This window comes from Euprymna scolopes, chromosome 19 (assembly GCF_053919585.1).
Source record: "Euprymna scolopes isolate OS-2025 chromosome 19, ASM5391958v1, whole genome shotgun sequence".
Lineage (NCBI taxonomy): Eukaryota > Metazoa > Mollusca > Cephalopoda > Sepiida > Sepiolidae > Euprymna > Euprymna scolopes.
This window is the reverse complement of record NC_136500.1, coordinates 49,725,245-49,749,455: the sequence shown is the minus strand read 5'-3', so window position 1 is coordinate 49,749,455 and position 24,211 is coordinate 49,725,245. Positions and strand designations below refer to the sequence as shown.

Here is a 24,211-nt window from a genome sequence, read left to right as displayed (position 1 = left end):
TTTGAAAATCGCTGTTTTTTTTGTTTTATTTTTTTTTTAAGAACTTTAACATAGTTTTTTTTTCAATATTTAAACAGGGTTAAGTTTCCTTTTTGTTCTACGTCCCCCCCAACACACACACTCACAAACACCCGGGTAACGCCGGGTACCCTCGCTAGTATATATATATATATATATATATATATATATATATATATATATATATATATATATATATATATAAACGCACACACATACAAATGTATATATGAATTATGATATACTATGTAAAAGGGCGACTACAGTGTGATTGCCAACCTCACTCTCGCCAGCTTTATATCTTAATTTAAAGATGTTTGATGAAGAAATCATTCATAATAGAAAACACTGCTGTCTCTACTCGGCGTTACCAAAATCTTTTTACTTTCATTAATAATTTACGTGACTATATATCCGTCCCACCACAAAAATGTTTGTGAATGCAAAACACTACAATCCAATCCATTTCAAGTACTTAAGAGAACAGAGAAAACAAGTTAGACCACGCTCGGCACCTTCAATATATTCCTATAATGAGACGAACACTATCGAACACTTCCCCATTATTTTTTGGCGAAGAGTGTACACTCGTTTTTGTATATTTTGTAAAACCACATAAAAACGAAAGTGTTTTTCCGTTATGTTGTTTTTGCACATGCTTCAAATGAAACCCCCCCCCTTTTCGTGTATATTTGATGAACTTATTGTTAATTACTGAAACTCTTAAGATCGGTAGTTCTCAGTACCTTTTTTAATGCTCTACCAATAATATATTCAATGTAAAAAATATCAAATGCTGCTTATTGTTTTTCTTTACTTACGAAATTTCCTTTCATCGTTGATTAGCTCCCCTTTCAATGGCGGTATATTTACTTCAGTGATGTTTCTAGTCTCAAAGATCTTAGACACGATTTTGAGATCTTCAACGACCTGACCTGGCTTGATGTACAGCACTTGCTCGTAGAACCCATGTCGTCTCTGCAGCATGTTCTGATAGCTAAGAGAGAAAGTAACAACTGCGGCGGGTGGAGCGTGGATGATAATCTTGAAGTGGCTTGTGCCACGAGGTCTGAAAGAAAAAATAAAATAAACAACATATAAATACGATGGTATTTATTTTCTTCCCACACCACAGCAGGAAAATATGGCACAAGTCTAGGAAGGTGAGAGATAAAAAAATAAAAACAAAAAAAGAAAAACAGAATAGTTGTGTGCTCTTGCTCTGCAAAAATAGACCGAGCAGTCCGATCGGTATTCGCTTGTATAGGCACCTTAAGCGATTGACCGTAAATCAAGCCCTTCTCAAAGAGAGAAAGTACAGCCTGGGAAGATGTGCTTTTAGAACTGAACAGGACTATACCTTACCCTGACAAAGCATAACCAGCTTTTGCTACAACGGTTTACCTTCAGTTAAAACAATTGCCGAAAACGAATGATACAAAAATAGTCGCGAATTAATTACCGCTGAACTTAACTATCTAACACAAATATTCTGTCTCTTTAGTCATAGTAATGTTGGATATTTGGCAAGTGCACCGGGAATGATGTCAAAGGAAAGTGCGCTGGGAATGACATCAAAGGAGTCAAAATGAGGGACGTAGAATCCCTGGAGATTATGTCAGTGAAACTGACCGACATTCCAAGACAATGCTTCGTGGAATGTCTTGATATTATCTGTGTCAATAAAATAGAGGCAGCAGACAACAGGAAGCAAAAACTGGTAGACAAGCGACACATTTTTCTTCACTGCCAAGCACATACGCCCCGCCATGCGCCTTCATTGTTGTCACAACTGTCATACTGAAATCGAAAAGGTTTTCATTGATGATAAACAAAATATTTTATAATGCAGATGTGTGTTTTATTTCACTACCAAGTATATATATCGAGACTGTGACAAAAATGATTTTTAGAAATTATATTGACTGAAAAACACATTGGACGACCGCTCGCAGCGAAATATTAGAATATTGTATGATTAGCTTTTGATTAGCATATTTTACCCGATTGAGTGTAGTGATTTAACTGCATGTCTTGTTGGAAGGAATATATGCATACGAACAACATTGAATAATCATAATTAATGTATTAAATAATAAAACCATAATCTCTGGCTGAGTTGACTGCATCATATATCATTAAGAAGTTTTAAATATCTTCTTTTTATCTACTACTGCTTGACACTAATTGACTGCTAAACTGAAAATTATGTCAGAATGGAGTCACCAGTAAATTACCATTATTCACATGTAAAACCTGAACTGGAGTGGTGGTAATAGTCACATCTGTAACTTAAACATAATTTACGGACTATTTATTAACAAAATATTCACCTACAAATCAAATAATCTTCTTATCATTCGTATACAAAACATACGTGTAATTTCGGCAAACTTTGACCTAATGTGTTCTATGTATTAGTTTTCCATCATTTCTTGGTCATTTTAATTTGAATATTGCATTTACAAGGGATGTTGGAAAATGAATGCCTTTTATTTTTATTCCGCCCAAATGGATCAGAGGGGATGCCAATTGTATTGCATTTGTGACCGAATTTATGCATTCATGGCATGAAAGTCTCATCTCTCTGTTGCAGATATTGACGGTTTGAGACTCTAAGAAAGCAAACCCTTGTCATAGACGTGCGTCAGAAGCGGAGATGTGCCATTGAATTCCTGGCAAAGTGTATCAAGAATGGTGGTGGCTGTCCAAAAATAAATTCTGGAGCACTCGTTTTAATAGCTTTATCAGCTCATTTTATATATATATATATATATATATATATATATATATATATATATATATATATATATATATATATATATTTATATATATATATATATATACTAGCTGGACCTTGCCACGTGTTGCTGTGGTTCAAATTGGCGCAATGGAATATGTTCCAAAATATGAAAAAGCATGTTCCTTATAGGTTTAATTTTCGATTTCGTATGGGTACACAGTTTTTGTTGTTCCATTTTCTTAGCCGATATAGAGATTTTCTGGTTTGGTGACTCTTTAATACGTAACATAAATTGTCCATGTGAAAAAAACAGTCAGTGGTAACTGTAAGCCACACAATTGTTGATGGTTATTGCAAACGACAATAAAATTGGAAAGTGCAATTTCCTAAAGTGTAATGATGTATCCGGTGGAATCATAGGAATGCATGGAATGAAGATATATTCATCTGCAAAAAGTCCTGTTAAGATTGTTGTTTCTATGATATTGTTTGTTAATTTTTTTAGTGCACGCCACGTGCCTTTGCAAAGCTTGGATTGGTTTATATTTCACAACATGATAGTTAGTACGCCAAAATTCAGTTGCAATACATGCGGTGGCATCCCTGGCAAATATAGCTGTTGGATAATTAACCACTTTACCTGCTTTCACAACAGTGTCGATGGATTTGTATTTGACTACATTCAATAATAGCGTGGACGTCTTTGAAACAAGAATAGCTCGTTCACTCAATCAAGTGGAATTCTTATAATTTGAATATCTGCAAAAACCTTTTAAACTAACTCTTCTTTTGATGTAATAAAATTACAGAAGTTAAAAGTCAAAGAATTTTGCCTTTATCTCTGATCAGCTGGAACTTTTTCGTACCCAATTTCCCACAAGTGATGCAAAAATTTCTGTGCGGATCGAACAGTCTGCAACTGGATATGCATATTTTGAGTTAAGTTTAATGTCTTCACATAGCACAAAAAAGTAGAGTATTTGAGTCAAGCATTTATTTCATCTGCTGGTCTTGATTAAAGAATAACAGGTAACATTTGTCTGAAATCTCCTGCAAGCAATATTACTGCATTTCCAAATGGTCTGACATTGCCACGCAAATCTTGCAAGGATCGACCAAGAGCCTCAAGTGATTTCTTGCGTATCATTGTGCATTCATCCTAAACAATAAGTTTGCATTTCTACAATATTTTTCCCCATATTGGATGTTTTTGAGATGTCGAACATGAGATTTTTGAAAAATTGAATGTTTCAAAGTAGAATAAATAATTCTTCTACTTGGCAGCAAGGTCGCAGGTATTCCTCATGCAGCAAGGGCTAAGGTTATGTCATTTTGTTACCGAATGGCTGCCAAAATCAATTTAATTAGAAAGGTTTTACCAGTTACTTCTGGTGCTGTTCAAGGTAGCAGTAATTTCCAAATAACTTCTATTCTCACAGTCAGTAAATTAGGTGACTAAAATATGATTTATCCATGTTTTGACAATGCCTTATTCACTGTAATTAATTTAGGAGACTAAAATAGGATAAGGGATTAGAGATGGACAGATAGAGAGGAAGATATATAGATAGAAAAAAGAAAGTGAGAGGAAAATAGAAAAAGACAAGGAGATAGAGAGAGATAAAAGGATTGATAGATAGACACAGAGAGGGGGGAGAGTTAGAAACAGAGAGGGGCGAGACAGAGGAAAGGAGAGAGATAGAGGGAATTAAAGAGAGAAAGGGGCTCAAAGAGAGATGGAGAGGGTGATATAGAGAGAAACATTGAGAGAAAGAAAGGGAGAGATGGATAGAGAGAGAGAGAGAGAGAGAGATTAAGAGAGGAAGAGAGGGGGGGAACAGAAGGTGAACTACATTTCACCGTTTTTTTCCTCGTTCAGTAGAGAAATCTTTCGAGATCGAGGCCATTTTAATTTTTTGTTACTATCCAGAGTACCCTTTTTTTCGGGAGCTAGATCTTCCACACATTAGAAACCGACCGGGTTATCTGTACTTTCACCCAACAAATTAATAAAAGAAAAAGATATTGTAAAATTTGAATTTAGCGTGAAAATACTATTTAAAAAAATAACAAGATAACATAAGTGCATAAGTGCCACTTTAGGTACTCCTTGGGCGTTGAGTTCCATGGCGACCAGCATAATTATTTAATGGTCGCTCCCTTAGCCACCCCATAGTCAAGGCTAATGCATGCGCACGTAACATTTTTTTATTTACTGACGTTGGCTTAATAACTAAACGATTTATTGATAATTTCGTAGCCCTTAAACGCATGCCGGAAGATTTAAATTGGTTCATTATTGTTGTAATGAAAAAAAAGTTTCATTCAACACAAAACCAAAAACACATATTAATGATAAATGATTTATAATTCTATTCATTGAAATTTACTAATTTTTAAATAAAAAAAGTTAATAAAAAATAGTTGCTTATGTGCGCATGTGAAAATATTCGTAAAAGTGAGAAATTATTTTAATCATTTAAAAAACTGGGTATTTTTTTTTGTTTAGATTAGGTGCACCTTATAATAACCCCAACCTCCTCATCTTAAGAACAGCTTCCGGAATAAACACCATTTTTTTTGGGTGTGTGTGTGTGTGTGAAAAATATTTGCAAAATTTTACTGATATTTCTTGTTAGCATACCCACCCGAAAATACTATTAAAAAATAAAAAAGGAGGGGTTCAGTGCCCGTTGCAGAGAAGTAGATTTATTTATCAATAAAAGTTGCAGAGAAGTAGATTTATTTATCAATAAAAGTCGCAATTTAAAAAAAATGTGGAGGTGGACCTAAATGTAAATATTTACCAAAAACATTATCTACTCATGTAAATTAAAAATGTCTGTAAAAGTGAGAAATTATCAATACATGGTTTAGTTATTTTTTTTTAATATTCATGAAAAGAGTTAAGCCAACGTAAGTAAATACATGAGTTACAAATGTTTGTAAAAGTGAGAAATTATTAATAGATGTTTAGTAACTTTTTTCTTTTAATATTCATAAAGAGTAAAACTTTTTTTTTCCAATATTCATGAAAAGAGTTAAGCCAACGTAAATAAATAAGTGTTTGTAAAAGTGACAAATTCAGGTTTAGTTACTTTTTTATTCATGAAAAGAGTTAAGCCAACATAAATAAATAATGCTTCTAAAAGTGCGAAAGGCAACGTAAGTAAATAAATGATAAATGTTACGTGCGCATGCGTTAGCCTTGACTAAGGGGGCTATGGGAGCGACCATTAATTCTGCTGGTCGCCATGGAAATCAACGCCCAAGAAGTACCCTACTTTATTTTAAATATTTATTTTCCAAAGGACTGTTTGAATAAATCAACAATGAATAAAATTTTAAGTGTTGTGTAATTATTTTCGCAGCGTTCAGCCTGGCAATGCCAGGAAAAGTAAAGTAACATTTTAAATGTAGAAACATCAACAGAAAAAAACCCTACCGTTTATTTGTATTTCTTATTAAATGTTTGTAGAAAATGTATTTTTTTTGTCAAATAAATAAATTTCAAGCAATTTTTGCAATAAATAATAAATAGCAACTTCATTAATTTTACGACTCGCCCCAGCATATTATACACACCCTAATTTCCCCATGTTAAAACGGCTTTCGGAATAAACACCCCCAACCTCCCATGTTCAGAACGTTTAATTTGAAAGCCGTTTTTAACATGGGGAGGTTAGGGTGTTTATAATACGCTGAGGCATGTCGTAAAAATGAAACAGTTTAGAAAAAGTTAAAACAAACTTTTTTATGTAAACAATGCCGGGAAAGAAACTAAACAATTAAAACGTAATGTTTGATGAGCGAAAAGCCTTAAGAAAAAAAAAAAGGAATTTAAAATTTAAAAAATTGGTAAAATACATAAATGTATTTAAATTTAAAAAATAGGGGACTTTTTGTGCTAATGCAGATAGTATACGCGCTATTTTCCACGTTTAATTTAAGTTTTATGATACGTTTTTTTTTATTCAATTGTAAGGTTAAAGTACAAAATATGTACAAAACGCCCTCCCCTCCCGATGTTAAGAATGGCTTTTTAAATAATGACGTTGTTATTTCAGCACGGATCACTCTCTGCATGAGTACCTTTTTTTACTTGTAATTCGAGAGTCGTTGCAGCGGAAGTTACCGGAAATAAAATCAGGCAGTCTCGCAGAAACGACTTACGAAAAATATTTTTATTTTAATTAATATTTTTTATAATTCGCAATGTTAAATTATTTTAATAACATGCAAACATTCCTTGACTTTACAGATAGATTATCTGAAAATTTAATTTAAATTGGTAATGTAGAAATATGGTTTTATCGACTTGGAACGAACCAAGAATTATATTTTTATATATATAGATATATGTATGTATGATGTCCCAAAATTAACCATATATTTTGATAAAATCAAATTAATTATTGCGATCAGTAAGGAAGATGCGAACACGGATATGCGTTAGAAAAAAGTATTTGTATTAAGAATAAAACAGAATATATAGATAACAACAGTCGTAGTACTTAACGCCAATGTAGGGCACTACAAAGTACACACGGTTTTACGAGAGTCGATTCCTCTCAGTCTATTTATAAAGTTCGGAATAGTTCATATCTTGTGCATGGTTGAGTCGCTACAATTATTAAGTATGTTATCATCATCATCATCATCATGGTCATCACCGGTTTAAAATTCGCTGGTATATGTTGGCTTGCTTTTTGAAAATTGACTTACAAATGAATGTATCTCTCTGATTAGGTTTTTATTGATCACCCTTTCTCTCAAATCCATCCTTATCACTTTTTCCATATGTTTCCTTTGCCCTTTCTTTGCTGACTGACCCTACTATCCTTACTATGCTACATCTACTAACCCAACAAACTGTCACCCATTCTTTCAATGTGACGAAGTTTCCCTTGCAGCACACATCTCTCTATACTGTCCAAATGTAATCTTCCTCTGAGGCCATCAAATCTAAGCATGTCTTTACTTACATTTCAAATCCCTCGTATCATACTCACAACATTTTTCTTCATGCAACGAATGTCTTCAACTCTCATTGGCCAAAACTCACTCTCATACATGATGACAATACGCACACATGTTTGATACGTTAATAATTGCATTCATTTCTAACCATTGCAATCGCATGAGGTAATAAAAATCATCCATGTGCAAATTAATTACCCAACAATTGGTCTTTTTGCACACATGTTTGATATTCCTTTTCATTAATGGGTTACCACTTATACAAGTAAAAAACACTCGAGTTTAAAGATTAAGGAGACTGCCAGTTGGATAATGGAGCAATGAATAGAAAGCATTGAGCACAATTTCGAGGATAATTAGATAGATATTTGTTAACATTAGACTTGAAAACAACCATGATGTAGTCTGTAACTCTTGCATAACGTTTCCAACTAGTTGGGAGTTTTTGGAAAAAAACTCTGTTCATGGAAGTTCCGTTTTTTTTTTGTTTTATTTTACGTACACAAATGAAGAAAGGGAAATTATTTACAGCATTGGAAGGAGACAAGTTCGTGCTGTGAAGTTTGTATGGTGGCAGAGAACCACAAGTGGGTGGTTAGTCGAGCGCTTTTCAGGGAAATGCAACAGAGCGCGGACATGCGTATAACGGCTATATGCAAATGCAGAGCCGTGTGCAAAGTGACGTCATGACGAGGAAGAAAAAGATATAAAAAAAAAGAACGGATGCGCTGACTGAGGATCACGATCACGTTTTGTCTGGGAAAGTACCCGGAAATAAATGTCGTTGTTTCAACAGAAAAAAAAGTGAGTAGAGTTATTACTTGTTTTCTGTTTCTTGCAACGTACTCTGCTAAAATGTGTTGGGTTCCAAGCGTCTACACTTAAACGCATGTGTAAACGTGTTAAAAACGTTACAGAAACAATGACAGAGTAGAGAAAGACTAACAACGTCTTTTGTCTGAGAAACGGAGATGTAGAGGGGAGAGATAATGTTCTAAATAACAAGTAGGCAAATTAATTCATTAACAATAAGTGAAGAACATTTCTTGACCTTTTGGCCAAGATCACAGTGTAGTATCTGTTCTGATGCTACACTTCACCTTTCCTGTCCTCGGTCAGTGGATGAGAAATCCTTCATGACTGAGACAATTCGTATTTTTGTTCCTATCAAGAGTGGCCTTTTTTGGGGCGCTGGACTTTTCCCACATTAAAAACCGACCTTGTGTCTAACTCTGCGCTCGTGGGGAGGCAAGTAAATAGGAACAATAAGTGAAGAACAATGCAATTAAAAAAAATACAAAAAAAAAATCATACCTGTTTCCAACGGTGATGGTCTTTTTCGTTTTGTCGGTTAAAAATTTATGAATCTGTTTCACGATTCGCCCTTCAATATGGATTTTGTCCATTTTCCTGGAAAAAAAAGAATAAAAACCGATTTTATACATGATGAATACACCTTTTCTTTCTTTTTTTTATTTTTTACAAATGAGTCACCGCTTACCAAGGTTAAATTCTTCGGAGGCCACAGGCTAACTAGATGGACAGATCGTTAGGATCGAAAATGATTAATGAAATTAAAAAAATGTCTGATTATTTAGGAAAACATTTTATGACAAGTATTTGTTGACATTTGACTTGAAACACGTATGAACTACTACTACTACTACTACTACTACTACTACTACTACTACTAATTTTCAATAATTGTTGGAGTTCTCGCAATAGATCCAAAAAGTTTGGGAAAATATTAGGGGAAATTAAAATCAAAAGGAAGACGAAAACCACACAACACTTTGCAATAATTTAAGCAACCGAAATCATAAGAAAATCCTTGAATGCAGAAACTAACCTGCATATCCAACGAATGCTAACCTACCTACAGCTAAATTGAAATAATAATAAAAACCTTATTGAAAGAACACGGCAGGAACCCAATGAAACTGAAACTACCAGAAAACCCATAACTGACCCCCCCCTGAGATATGGTTACTCCAGTTTCGGCTGATATAACGCACAACATACAGAGGAGAAAGAACACAATCCAGACCTCCACTAGAAGGATATGGAGAGCACTATAACTTGGAGGCTTATCACTACTCAAATTCCGAAGAAGACGAACGGTCGGTGCCAGTGAGAACTGTGTCAAAGGCTGTTGCAATAACGCAAAATGATTTGTAACAGTCATCGAAAAGAGGTGGGGAGTATATAAATCTGGAGAAACTTGTTGTCCCTCAGTCTCTCACTGGTTATTGTCAGTGAAGAATCGCGGATAATGATTTGTGTGAAAAGTCTTAATGACTAAAACAGCAATAGATTTGACTGGAAAAGTAGTTTACCTTAAGTTGCGAAAACGATTACGTTTTAAACACTCGTGCACAAGTGGCACAAAAACGATTTGCGGCAATATTGAAAGCTGAAAGGTACAGCATCCTATTTGACTGGTGAACAAAAACAGAATACTTAACTAAGCTTGTAGTTTAAGTGTATGAAAATACGTTTTAGTGTATGAAAATAGTCAAGATGAAGAAAAAGACGAGAAATACTAGATCTGTCTCCCATGAAGGAGACAGAAACACTATGTAAATACATGAAACCTGACAGACTATGACAATACCAATAATTCTTTTTCTTTGTTAGCTCCTTCTATCAAGTGACTTAATGCCTTGTCTAGAGTGATTTTAATTACCTTTCCCTAACAACCTGGAATAAAGATTAAAAGAAATTGAAATTAGTGGAAGGTTCGCTACCATACAAACCACGGCATATTACGAAGAAAAATGCCATAGTGTGAAAACCAACCCACATGCTGATTTGACACTGACCAACGACAAGTATGTAAAACTAAAAGGGCACTAGATCCAAACAGAGGTATTGGAGGCTCTAGAAGAGGTAGAACCTTTGTAGCTCGGCCACTGCATGCTCCGGAGTGGACTTGTGTCACTGGTCCTCGACCATCTCCTAATCTCTCACACGTGAGAGATTAGCTATACCGTACGTTGCTATACCCCGGTTCCTGGCTTCAGGGTGAGGGGTCAACACTGCCTTGTGGTTAGCTGCTGGCTCAGCGAAGGCCAAGGGAAAACAAATCCTTGTAAATCCTCGTCAGGAGAGATGACAGCGTTAGTTTTTTTTATCAGTTTTTACGGGGAGGTGTCGACGTCTTCTTACATACAGCGTCTGATATTTCCAAATGGTCACCCATCTGATACTGACTAGGCTCAACGTTGCTTAAATTTGGTGATCGTATAAGAACCAGATTATGCCATATAGATGATAAACCTAGAAAAATAAAACAAAAACAAGGAGTGTGGTTATTTTACTGTTGTACATCCCACACATAAACACAGAATCGCTCTCGCTTCTCTGTCACGCACTTTATTGTATGACATCATATTCTGCAACGTAGACATAATTCTAGGCTTTCATTTCCATTACAGAATTTTCCACTATTCTAACCTTCTGCTAAAAACTACCCTTTTTGACATTTTCTACACAACTACTTATAATTGTGCTACTCTGAGTGTGAAAATAGTCTAACGTAATTTTGACAGTGACTAGTTTATATCCGATCCTCGTGCGGTGTTTGTATGTCAATTAATAAGCAATATCTATCAAAATTAAATAAAAGAGACAAAACTCGTTCAATATATATGAAGATTCATGGAAAATACATTATTATGAGAGAATAAGTAACTAGGATGAAGTTTTAAGTTCATTTAAGTTTACTTACGTATTGTTTTTTTTTTATTGTCAAAACATTATAAATGTTCTTCACGGAAATAATTCTATTTGGGTCAAGGAAAACTAATTCTTTTGCAGATTATCTAAAAAGGCCACCGAGTTCAAAAAATATTCATGTGATGTTTTTTGTTGTGTTATCATGCTATAATTATTTCTCAAAAATTATAAAATACGTATTCAGATACAAGAGAATCCTCTAGTCTTATGAGAGATTCGAACCTGGGTATAGAAAGTGTAAAAAAAAAAAAAAAGAAAAAAAAGAAGAATTTTGAGTATCTGGACGAGTTGGCATTTTAAAAAGTACTGCCTTATTAATGTATATTCTGTCTATTCCATTTTTAAACCAATCATATGTTCTTATTACGCATTTGATGTTTAAATGACTTGCATAATGACTTCACATGGACTTGGTAAACTGCTAGTATAGATTGCTCTTTCCTTCTTGTTGTGAGTTGTCGTTGTTTTTAGACGCTTGTGCGTTTTTGTTTGTAGCAAGAGTTTTGTTAATGTTTGGTAGCATTTCGTTTTTGTTACGATGATTACCAAGCTGAAACGCCGTAATGAATTCATCTTCGTTGCGACACTTGCATATGTTTCACTCCCAAGAGACGAGAATTGGATTCTCATAGAATTTGCTTCTCGCTTGGACGACCAGATGTAAAGATGTAATTATCGACCAAGATTGTCAGAAAAACAGTATAGATTACCATTTCGCTCTATTTCATGGCCGTAATAAACAAACAAAGGAAGAAAAAACCCATCAAAATACCCCTGAGATATTTTAGTTTTGTCGTTACTACATTTAACTGAATATATTATTTATTTATGTTTATCGTTTGTCAAAAAAACAAAAACAAAAAACAAACAAACAAAAAAACAAAAAACACTTTTTCTAACGAAGTTTCGTACGTTCTGTCTACTTTCTTTTTTTTGTCATGGTAACCACAGGGGAGCTTAATTAGAATTTGCGTTTTGCATTTGCAACCAAAGTTACGCTTAAGTACCACAGACATGCCAATGTATCGCTTGTAAATTGTTCCCACGTTTAAGGGTCTCTTGCTAACAAATGTATTAGGTGTGCGAAAAAATAGTCAATGGGATAAAGCCGTTAAAAATATACACATTTCGTCTCTTAAGCTGCGTGGGATCCCAGCGTGGATTGCAAGGAATACGCAGACCATGTGAGCCGTGAATGTAACTTAGTATCATTGGGAAGGTATGAATCTCACTCACCCCATTGTACATAACGTGTTGGGTAACCGTTATTTTGTTTTTTAAAAGAGGTTTTGTCATAGTTGTATTTTTTAATGTTTGGAGATTTGTTGGCGTTTGCATTTTTAAAACATAACGCTATGCCTGACTGTATTCCCCCCCCCCACCGCTATGACTCATATTCTTATTTATGAAACTAGAATTATCGGCACCACGGACTCAAATTATAGCATAGATTATATCTTGTAATTTACTGGTTTTTCACCCCAAACAAGGCACAGTGTCACTTAAATGTAAGTGCTACTATTTGGGACCAAAGTTGCAGGAATACTATGTGGGGCGTTGAGCAGCAAAGTTTCTGTTCAAATTACACTTAAACTTCTGCATGTCAAGGAAACAGGGACCCGGGAAGGAATTCTAAAGTCTAGCAGTTCGAGGGATCTCTACTGTGTAAACGGTGGGATATTGCTGCCTGTCGAATTTGTCGACGATATTTACGTAAAGGTGACACAAGGGCTTGGTATTCGTTGGAACACTTTTAATAAAAATACTTGTAAAATAGGCACAGTGATGCAAAACTGCATCGATGGGACAGGGATTGGAGTTTGGTTGCTAGTGCGGGACCTTTTACCGACTTTTTCCTGAATCTTGTCCAGGAGTGAGGAACTAGTGGCAGATGCACCAAATCTGGTAACAATACTCAATGCATGGGCGATTAGTGGCCTTGTAGAGGTACAGGATACTTTCAAACGTAAGCAACTTTCTAGCACGGTAGATAGAGCCCACTTTTTTAGCAGCAGCAGCCTTGGCAATGCCATCGACGTATTTTTTCCAATTTTCCAATTCATTGTTATTAACGTCAACACGTAGTTAAAGCGAAATTGATTGTTTTGGACTATTAAAATTATGGCCAACTCTATTGATCAAGTTTAACCATTCATTTTTTTGTTGCTTCTGCAGTATAGTGGGATATGAAACAAATGCAGATCATGTAAAAACACTATTACGTATTTACATGTCATGTCGAAATTAGTATGACTGCTAACAATTATGAAAAACAATCGAGTAGAAGATGTGCTAGATCTAGTTTTGACATAAAATGATATATACTAGCGGTCTGACATTTAATATAATAATAATAATAATAATAATAATAATAATAATAATAATAATAATAATAATAATAATAAATAAATACATAAATAAACCCTCTATTATTGGATAAATTTTATTTTTATTTCGTAATTGTTTTTCTGCTGGATCATTTTTCGTAATTTTTGGATTTTTTTTTATAATTTAGAAATGACACGTATGTGACAGTGGTTTTACACCTGAAATGCATTTTTTTAGATCGTACTATTCTGCAGAAGCACCATGATGTTTATTAACGCTTATGTTTGAATTCATGTTTGGAAATATGACGTAGGTCATAAATCTATGACGTAACATCAAAGCTGTAGTTATTTTGTGAAGATAATGTTTTAGACTGTATTTATAAGAAAGTCCAAATCGATCAAATTGTAGGAGCTCAGATTGAATAAAGTTTCTGTTCCGACTTCCGGCCACGCAATCCATTTTATGCTATGAATCATGGTTTAGCATTAATGCAATATTCCCTGTTACGAAAATTAGTTAATTTCGAAATGAGACAAATTCCGCAATGCAATTATTATGTTTAAAAACTGCGACTGACGGACAGACGGGAAAAAAGTTCCATATATAATACATACAGTGTATCACATAAATCTGTCATTTTGTCAGTGTTGTCCCATGAAGAGATATATTTAAATATCCACAGAAATGTGAAGGTGTACTCACTTTTGTGATACACTATATATATATATTTGTAGAAGATCACTCCGCATACACACACACACACACACACACACACACACACACACACACACACACACACACACACACGCACACACACACACACACACACACACACACACACACACACGCATATGTGTTTTAACTGTACGAGGTGAGCTTAATAGTTGTATAAAGATACGCTTTTGGGAAGCTCCACTGAAATTATTTTATAATTTTTTTTTATCGTCAATTCATTCCAAACAAGGCACAGAGTCACTTAGTCGTGAGAGGCTGCTATTTGGGACCAGATTTTCTGAGATACTATTTAGGGAATTGGACAGCGAGATGCCTGCTCACATTACACTTGAATTTCTGCATGTTAGTACAGTCATGGAAGCAGGGGCCAGGAGAAAATTCCAAAGTGCATCAGTCTGAGGGAAAAGTTATATGAGTAGATGGTATCTAAGGGATATCTACAGCCGTCGAGGGGAGTTGTCGTCGAGAGGAAACTAGTGTTTTTAGTTCGTCAGAACACTTGCCATTGAAATCTTGTAGAACAGGCACAAGGATGCCACGTTTCGGCGATATAACAGAAATTGGAGTTTAGTTGATAGTTCAGGACCTATTTGGTTGGCGACTCTTTTTTGTACTCTGTTAAGTAGCGAGAGACTAGTGGCAGAGGCACCAGCTCAGATGTGGCAACAACACTTCATGCATGGGTGAACTGTAATCTTGTAGAGATACAGGATACACTCAGGTGTGGGTAGCCTTTCAGCACGACAGAGAGAGAGAGAGAGAGAGAGAGAGAGAGAGAGAGAGAGAGAGAGAGAGAGAGAGAGAGAGCCTACATTTCTCACAGCAACCTTGCAAATTATCTCAATAGATTTGTTCCAATTCATGTTGTCTGTGAATGTAAACTCTAGGAGTTTGAGGGAAGTACTTTCAGGCAGTGTATCATTAGCCATGACAATCAGTGGTTGACAAGGTCTCTTGCAATTATTAAAGGAAATAAGGTTAGTCTTGGTAGCGTTGGATGTTACTAACCATTTACGGCCCCATGCCACTACAGTCTGGGGTGTTTCCTCTAGAGTTTTAGCAATCTCCTTAGATTTGTGTTCATTAGTTTTATCCTCATGTCTGTTATAGAGTATGGCGTCACTAGCAAATATCGCAATCTTAGAGACAAATTTATCAGGGAAGTTATTTATGAATATTAAGAATAATAAAGGATTGACCCCTGTGGCACACCCGCATTTATATCATGTTGTTTTGATGTATGACCATCAAGGACTGCTGAATTTTTTCTCTTATCTAAAAATGATTTGGTTATGTTTAGTACAAGCCCAGCAATACGATAGGATTTTATTTTCATAAGGATATCGTGCCAAACCCTGTCAAATATTTTAGACATGTTTAGGGCTACTGACCTCGCTTCTTCTGCCTTATCCAGTGCTTGGTATATACATGCAAATATTACAGTTAGGATATTTGCAGTAGAACTCGCTTGTCTAACTAAATTCATGCTGTGGGTCAGATAAAAGTTTATTGTTTATGAATTTCTTGGCATGCCGGAATCTTTAAGCGGTCATTTCAAATAAAGTTTAAAAAAAAAAGTGGTTTATTATTTTTTGTCTTACGCGCACCCCAGCACCACCACCGCCCCTCAACAGTGTAAACCCCCACCACCCTCTTTCCAATGTAAACAAAAATTTTTGTAAAATGGTAAATGTTGGCGCGTTACTTACGGAGAAACTGTTAATTAAACTGTAGAAGTACCTGTTAACGGAATACCCCCGCAAAGAACGAAAAACATAAAAATGTGTTTGGTGATAAGTTTTTTCAAACTACTCGTGAAAACTTTATTTTTTGATCAATTAAAAAAGCATTAAAAACTACGTAAGACGAAAAAAAAAATGAACCACATTTTTTTTTTTTTTATTAAACTTTCTTATTTGAAAGATTCCTACGCGATGTGATAAGACACTTCATTACGCCCGTTCGCACGCGAACATATCATGTAAGAAAAACACTATCGAAGGCGGTGAAATGGTACAAAATACTCCCAAGGTCTAGGGGTTCATACCATGCAAACGGTAAATTTACGGCGGTTTGATTATCAGATTCGTTGTCAGCGACCTCGAATACCCCTAAATTAGAGTGGTCGATGTTCTGTTGTAGCGTAAGGTAATATTTACCATTTTTTTTTCCATATTATTATGTTTTTTTTTTGTATTTTTAATAAAACAGAGGCACCAAAAATCATGGTCCTATGAAATACTCCCCCCCTCCAAACATAATAATTTGGAAAAAAAAAAGAATGGCCACCAATGTCTTAATAATTAACGCACTTGAAGTGCACATTTAGAAAAAGAAGAAAGAAAAAAAAAACAGCGGCCAAAATCATGGTTACATGCAAAAGCGTTAAAAAGGCCAAATTTGGCGTCAAAAAGGCCAATCTGGCAAGCTTTAGAAAGGCCAAATTTTCAAAACAAGATGGCAGCCTCGGTTTTCGTACATTTAGTCTAATAAAAAATGTTGAAAAAATAATAAAAACTAAATTTTTTCGGGTTTTATTTCAGTCTTAGGGTCTAATAATGTGTTTTACATAAAAATACATAATTTTTATATTTTTTTTGTCTGTCAAATAATCTACGTCGCTGAAATACACATTTGCCTTAAGTTGTGTCCACGCGACAATAAAACGTATTGTTTTACTGTGTACGTTTTTAGCGTCCCATTTGTTTTTTTTCGCGTTTTAATTAAAAGATATATCAAAATTTGAATTTAACTTTAAGTATTATGGTATCTGTTCAGTGCACATTTACCTATAAGTATGGCAAACCAATTATAATTCAATGGCTGTAAGTTTCTTTCAAAAATAAGCAATTATAAACAGAACGACTCATAGAAATCTATCTATATTCTTTTTTCATTTTAATATACTTTCATAGAAATATTTCTGTTATGTCACAAAAACTATTTTCAAGTTAGAAGTGTTACGCTCATACATTAATTCCATAGCTAATATAACATACTGACCCTGTTATGATATCCGTTTTTGAGGGGGTACATATTATTTACGTGACGGTCTGTACATATATTATTAAATGTTTCTTGTAGTTGACAACATACATATTTTAAATGTTCATTTAGAGAGGAGACCGAGTGACAGTAGGTACATGTTGAAGACATTTATACGGAGAGAGTTCATATTCACAAGACATATATTTTGATGAGAGGATGAAGTGGTATACATTGATACATACTGGAATGATTAAACACATTACCTTTTCTTGTTGAAATGATGAACACAGAAAGACGGCAGTTATAAAAAAACATGATGATAGTTTATTCTTCGACCGGTCGGAAATGATTCTGTACTTCAGGAATTCAAAGTTGTTACACGGTTCCTTCTAAGCTTCCCGCCTCCAAGAGGGTGCCCTGACTCTAACTGAGAATCGGTCTGATCTTCTCTGCTTCTCTGAGTCTCTGATCTGAATCTGATTCTGATTCTCCTCCTTAACTAACTTCGAACCTTTTCCTATATTGAGAAATCATTTCTGCCATGACGTCATACGTATTTCTGGTAAACGTGATCACAACTCACGTGTTTCAAACATGCGCGATTTGTACGTTTTGAAACCATTTCTGACGACCAGGAAATTTCCCATTCTCTTTGTTTTACAAAGGAATTTAACCTACTTGTGAATTCTCTAACCGATATTTTTATTATGCATTCTTTCTAAGAATGTAAATAGATTTTCCAGCCAAATTTTATTTATATTTTAAAAGAATTAACAATTTAACTGATGTTCCATTTAAAACCTACTGTTCTTTAAAACTTATCTACAGGGTTCAATTCTCGTTTTATCTGATATCATTTCCATTTAACTAATTCTCTTTTTTTTACTTACATGAAAAGGGGACAGCCCTTTTCATGTAACAACCCAACGGGTCACGGGTCATCTAGTAACGTACTAAAATTTGAATCATTTACAAAGGGTAGAAAAAGAATTATAACAATTATTTATCTATTTTAAAAATAGGAACGTCCAAAATTAAGGGACAAAATTGAAAAAAAACCCCAATGTAAATAGTATGTTATATTCAAATTTTTTGATTTCCTATAAAGAATAAGTCTTACTTAGTCATTTGTAAACGTTGCATCAGCCGGCACCATGGCGAAATGCCAAAATCTTAATTACTCTGTGAGACAAGCTATTGTGAAGCTACACAAGGAAAGGCACACCATTAGAGAGATTTTAGTTTGTTATTATGGATGATAACGACTATCAGTTGTCAAAATTTCAGCTTTTCACAGTTGTTATTTTTAACAAATATTAGATTTAAAAATTTTTCCCTTAGTTTTGGACACTACTGTATATATACGGCATAATCGCGTTAACAAATTTGTCAGATCACCGAAGTTAAGCAACGGCGAGCCTGGTTAGTACCAGATGGGTGACCATTTGGGAATTCTAGGCGCTGTATGTGCTCTCCGCTTATCTCGGCATTTGTTTCCAGTCGTCTTGTACAGTTCACTTGCCACTGGTATTTAACAATGTCGACTCAGGAGAGGTGTGGTTGGAGATTGCGCACCTCCTGCCAATAGGACTTTCACGCGCAGGCACCCTTTCGTGAGTAACCATAGTCTGTCAAGTGAACCTAAATTGCCCAGGATTGAATGATGATCAACGAATATTTTACATTCCCATATTTTTATTGTCATCGAAATTGATGAAATAGCTTATTTTTCAACCAAATAGATTGATTGACTTCTTTAATTGGGAACCCATCATTGTGCACCTGGAGGAAGCTTCACATGCCTCTCGGAGTCACTAAGTTCTACAATATATTGTAGTTTACATTGCACTGTAATATATAATGTCTTGCATTAAAGTTTAAAATGCAAGAGTCAAGTATCATGCTTCAATTGTACTCTAAACAGAAACATTAATTTCAAATGTGCCCTTTTGAAATCAAAGAACTCACCTTTGATTTTTGTATGCTCGGCATTACTGGTTGTGCGATGATTATGGCTTGAATGAATTTAACTAGAGCAGGCAATTGAAAAATGGCGATATCACCGAATTCAATGACAATAAAATATGTGAAACATACGTTGATTCTCGTTCAACCTCAGCCAATTCTGTGAGCACCGTGTGACATGCAGTATTTAATAGCATCGGAGATATTTGGATTAGTTTACTTGTTATATTTGTAGAATTGAGGTGTGATATTTTCTTGTCTCTTTAACATACTAAGCTATATACGATAGTGTGTGCTATTTTGTGTGCCACGCTTACATATTTTTTCTTCTGTCGAGTGACTGTCGTTTAATTGTTACTTGCCCGGGTGTTTGGAGGTATGTATTGAGCAAAAAAAAAAAAAAAAAGAAAAAAAAAGAAGAAAAAAGTGGTAGTGGCAGGCAGGATCGAACCCGTACCGCGAAGGAGAAAAAGAACGTGAAAACAACAACAAAACAACAACAACAACAACAACAACAACAACAACAAAAAAACATGTGGCGTCTTTGCTGTTACTTCTATCGCTAACCCGAAAGTGACGAAGGTTTAAATTAAGGCTAGACAATCGAAAAGAGGGGATGACTTTCGAAAATATCGACGAAAAAAAGCGACTCCTCCCCGTAGAAAAGTGCTCAGTTGAGGGTGAAGTAATTAATGTTTTTAGCCAATTTTTCGATATTTGTCGTCCGAAGGATCGTGAAAATCCTTCGCCTCTGTCGAAAGTTACATACATACATACATACATACATACATACATTTAAACAGGCAGGATACATACATTTAAACAGACAGGTGGGATTTATATTATAGAAGATGACCTTCCATTTCTTGTAATAAATAATTTTACCGAGAATTCTTCATAAGTTTTGGTTTCGATTTCGATTACAGCTGATAGCATTGAAGTCATCTATTTTTTTATAAACAATTTTACCAAAGAATTCGTCATAAGTTTTGGTTTCGGTTTCGATTATAGCTGAAGCTACTCAAGTTATGCATGTATACACATACATTTTTCTTCATAAATTTAGATTTCGGTTTCGATTCAATGCACCCAATTTATATGGATGTATTTTTTTATTTTTAAAATCACAAATTTATAATATATAAGATGCAATATCGAACCTGAGTTGAAAAAAAGCACAATGGAGAAAACGGGGTCCTAAATTAAAGAGAGATTTGATGTCGGAAAAAAGCTGGGCGTATACACTTACAAACACCCACCGCCAGAAGTTTCAATGTAACAGCCATCTTGCTACACAGCTTTTCACAATTCCCCGATAAACATAATCTAAAATAGTAGCCTCTTATCTCGAAGTGGCAACATGCCTTGTTTTGGGTGAAAAAGAGTAAAAAAGATGCAATTATTAGTATGACGAGCCGTGCTTTTGAATTAACTGGACAGAGTACAAATTTCTTTTTTAGTTGTCTTTGTATTTCTCTTGACCCTCTCATTTATGCTAACTTAGCCATTTTAAATTTTATTAATATTTCTGTGAACCTTTCGATTCAATTCAATTTATTTTGTAAATATCTTGCTGTTTCCTGGTGCGTGAATATGTGTTTGTGTGAGTGCAATAGTCGTTTGTGTGAGTGGAGTAGTCGTTTGCTTTGTCGGCACTCGGCCACTCGAATATGTATTTCAGTCTTAATTCGTTAATTAAGCAACGCAATTTTCACGCGTCTCAACATTAATTAAAAAGGAAACGTCGAGAAAAACATTTTGAATTTCAGCAGCTAAATACTCCAAACGTATCACGTTCGGAAAGTTAGATTTGTGGACGCGAGAGGGTTGTTACAAAAGTTATTAAAAATGTTAACGATTATAACTGTTTTTTTTTTGTGTGTTTTAATTCGGAAGATGTTCGTGGATCACCACGCTACGTTGACGGAATCCAGCAGCCGTGTTTCGATAGTTATGCTGTAATCAACGTGGCGGCTAAAATCGCCATCTTTCTTTCTCTCTCATTTGGTAGCTGATAATGATGCACAACACAAATCGATGGGTTATGTCCCTTGGTGTTTTATTTCTTCATTCTCTCACAGCTCTGTAAGGTTACATACCAGCTTTCTCCTAATGATGCACAAAAGAGCGCGCGCGCGCACACACACACACACACACACACACACACACACACACACACACACACACACACACACACACACACACACACACACACCGTTGTCATTCCAAAACTAGAAGATGTGTTTAATTTACACTCAAAATATTTCATTCATAAAAAGAAACTGTTACTAAGGTTTTAGTTTTTTGGGGGAATGGAAAAGGAATTTCGTAAAGAAAAATGCTTATAAAATAACAAGGCCGATGGCCATTAGTCGCGTGCTCTCGTGTAATGAATGAATGCGTGAATGCAGGATTGCCATGAAATTCTTAAAGATAAACTAAAATGACCGAAAAATGGGCTGAAATGACTTAAATAAATAAAAAGTAAATGACTTAGAATGGCTTTAATGAACTTAAGGATGGATTGAATGACTTTACGAATGACTTGAATGCTTAAAAAAATAACTGGAATCCTTCAAAAACAACTTGAATGATCTGGAGAATGACTTGAATGGCTTTGAGACTGACTGGTTATAAAGTGGGTGATCATTTTACATTAAATTAATACAGAAAAGTGATCCCACACTTTATATCACTAACCATAAGTATAGCATGTAGTAAGAACAGATACTATACTTTAATCTTGGCTAAAAGGCAAAGAAAAGCTTAAAAAGCTAAGAACAGCATCTATTAACAACAGACCTTTGATCTTAACCAAAAAGGCCAAGCACAAAAATGCTACAGACCGACCGACCGACCGACCGACCGACGGAGTGACTTATAGAGTCGCTTGCACACGACTAAAAATGGAAATATTTAAATTGCGCCAAAACATAAATGCCCAGCTGCACAGAAGATTACCAGGGTGGATCAGTGTTGCTCTCACAACTGATATTACAAGAAAATCCTGCGATTGTTTTTATCATCTGTCGTGTCGCACAACGTGCACCGGTATAGTCCATGTTAATTCGATGGAGAGAGTGTGCTTTGTTCAACACAAGCAATGCCCACTTTAAACAAATCAAAGTGCCGATGATCCAGTGAGCGATTATTATATATGCATATATAACTTGAGTTCCTTCAGCTATAATCGAAACCGAAACCAAAACTTATGAAGAATTCTTTGGTAAAATTATTTATAAAAATATCCAAGAAGAAAAAATTGGTAGTGGGAAGGCAGACTCGAACCCGTACCGCAAAGGAGGAGAAGAACGTAAACCCCCCACAAAAAAAAACAACAAAAAACAAAACAAAAAAAAATGTGACGTGTTTGCTGTTGCTTCTCTCGCGAACCCGAAAGTGACGAAGGCTTAAAGTAAGGCTAGTACATCGAAAAGAGGTGACGACTTTCGAAAATATCGGCGAAAAAAGCGACCCTTCCCTGAAGAAAAGTGCCGAGTTGAGGGTGAAGTAATTAATGTTTTAGTCGTCTACGACTCATCAGAGTAGCTGAATCTAACAAGATTCGAAATTGGGACCCTAAGGAAAGAAGCCTGAACTTCTACTACTGGACTATCTCGCACGACTGCTTAGATATATCGCGATTTACGTAGATGTTATTTATTTATTTTTTTTGCTATACGTTTTGTATGAATTCAGTTATTTATATGAAAGAGAATTTTACCTAAATACGAGTTGGGAATGATTTTCCTTTACCAATTTTGTACCTCCAAATGGGGAGCGGCATATATATTGTTTTAAAATATAATTATCCACTGACACGTGTTTCGTTGTCTACAACTCATCAGAGTGGCTGAATCTAGAGAGAAAGAAGCCTAAACTTCTACCACTGGGCTACATCGCACGACTACTTGGATATATCACTATTTTAAAAACAATATATATCGTTATATATATTGATATATATCGCGATTTAAAAACAATATATATCGTTATATATATCGATATATATCGCGATTTAAAAACAATATATATCGTTATATATATCGATATATCGCTATTTTAGAAACAATATATGTACTGCTTTCATTGAATTCATTCAAAACGTCTCGTAAAAAACAAAACAAAAAAACAAACAAATAAATAACATCTATGTAAATCGCGATATATCCAAGCAGTCGTGCGAGATAGCCCAGTAGTAGAAGTTTAGGCTTCTTTCCATGGGGTCCCAATTTCGAATCTCGCTAGATTTAGCCACTCTGATGAGTCGTAGACGACGAAACACGTGCCACTGGATAATCGTATTTTAAAAGCAATACATATACCGCTCCCCATTTTGGTGTACCAAATTGGTAAAAGGTGAAATTATTCCAAACTTGCATTTAGGTAAAAATACACTCTTTGTATAAATAATTGAATTCATTAAAAACGTATCGCAAAAATATAACACACACACACACACACACACACACACACACGTAAGATTATTACATAGAGGCGATGTTACAGTGTGTTTTTATATATTTTCGGAGTGCTACATTTGCTAGTTAACCAATCAGATTCTTTATTACACACCCATTTATCGCAGCCAATAGTCGCTGAAGTTCATTTGACCTCTGATTCACCTTTTTGACCTTTGAGAACTCTACCAAACTCTTTGGAGGGGGTAGATTCTTCTTTTCTTTGTGTTAGAAAATTATCTAGTTTAATCCG

At 35.0% G+C, this 24,211-nt stretch overlaps 1 protein-coding gene across 1 annotated transcript in view; it reads right to left on the bottom strand.

The window, feature by feature from the left end:
* The window catches only part of LOC145303569 (inter-alpha-trypsin inhibitor heavy chain H5-like), a 219,734-nt gene that overhangs the window by 88,382 nt on the left and 107,141 nt on the right, over positions 1-24,211 (bottom strand). The window contains exons 3-4 of the mRNA XM_080145082.1: positions 9,056-9,151; positions 840-1,087 (exon numbers count right to left, since the gene is read on the bottom strand). Of these exons, the coding sequence (XP_080001208.1) occupies positions 840-1,087; positions 9,056-9,151 (344 nt within the window). The remainder of the gene's footprint in view (positions 1-839; positions 1,088-9,055; positions 9,152-24,211) is intronic.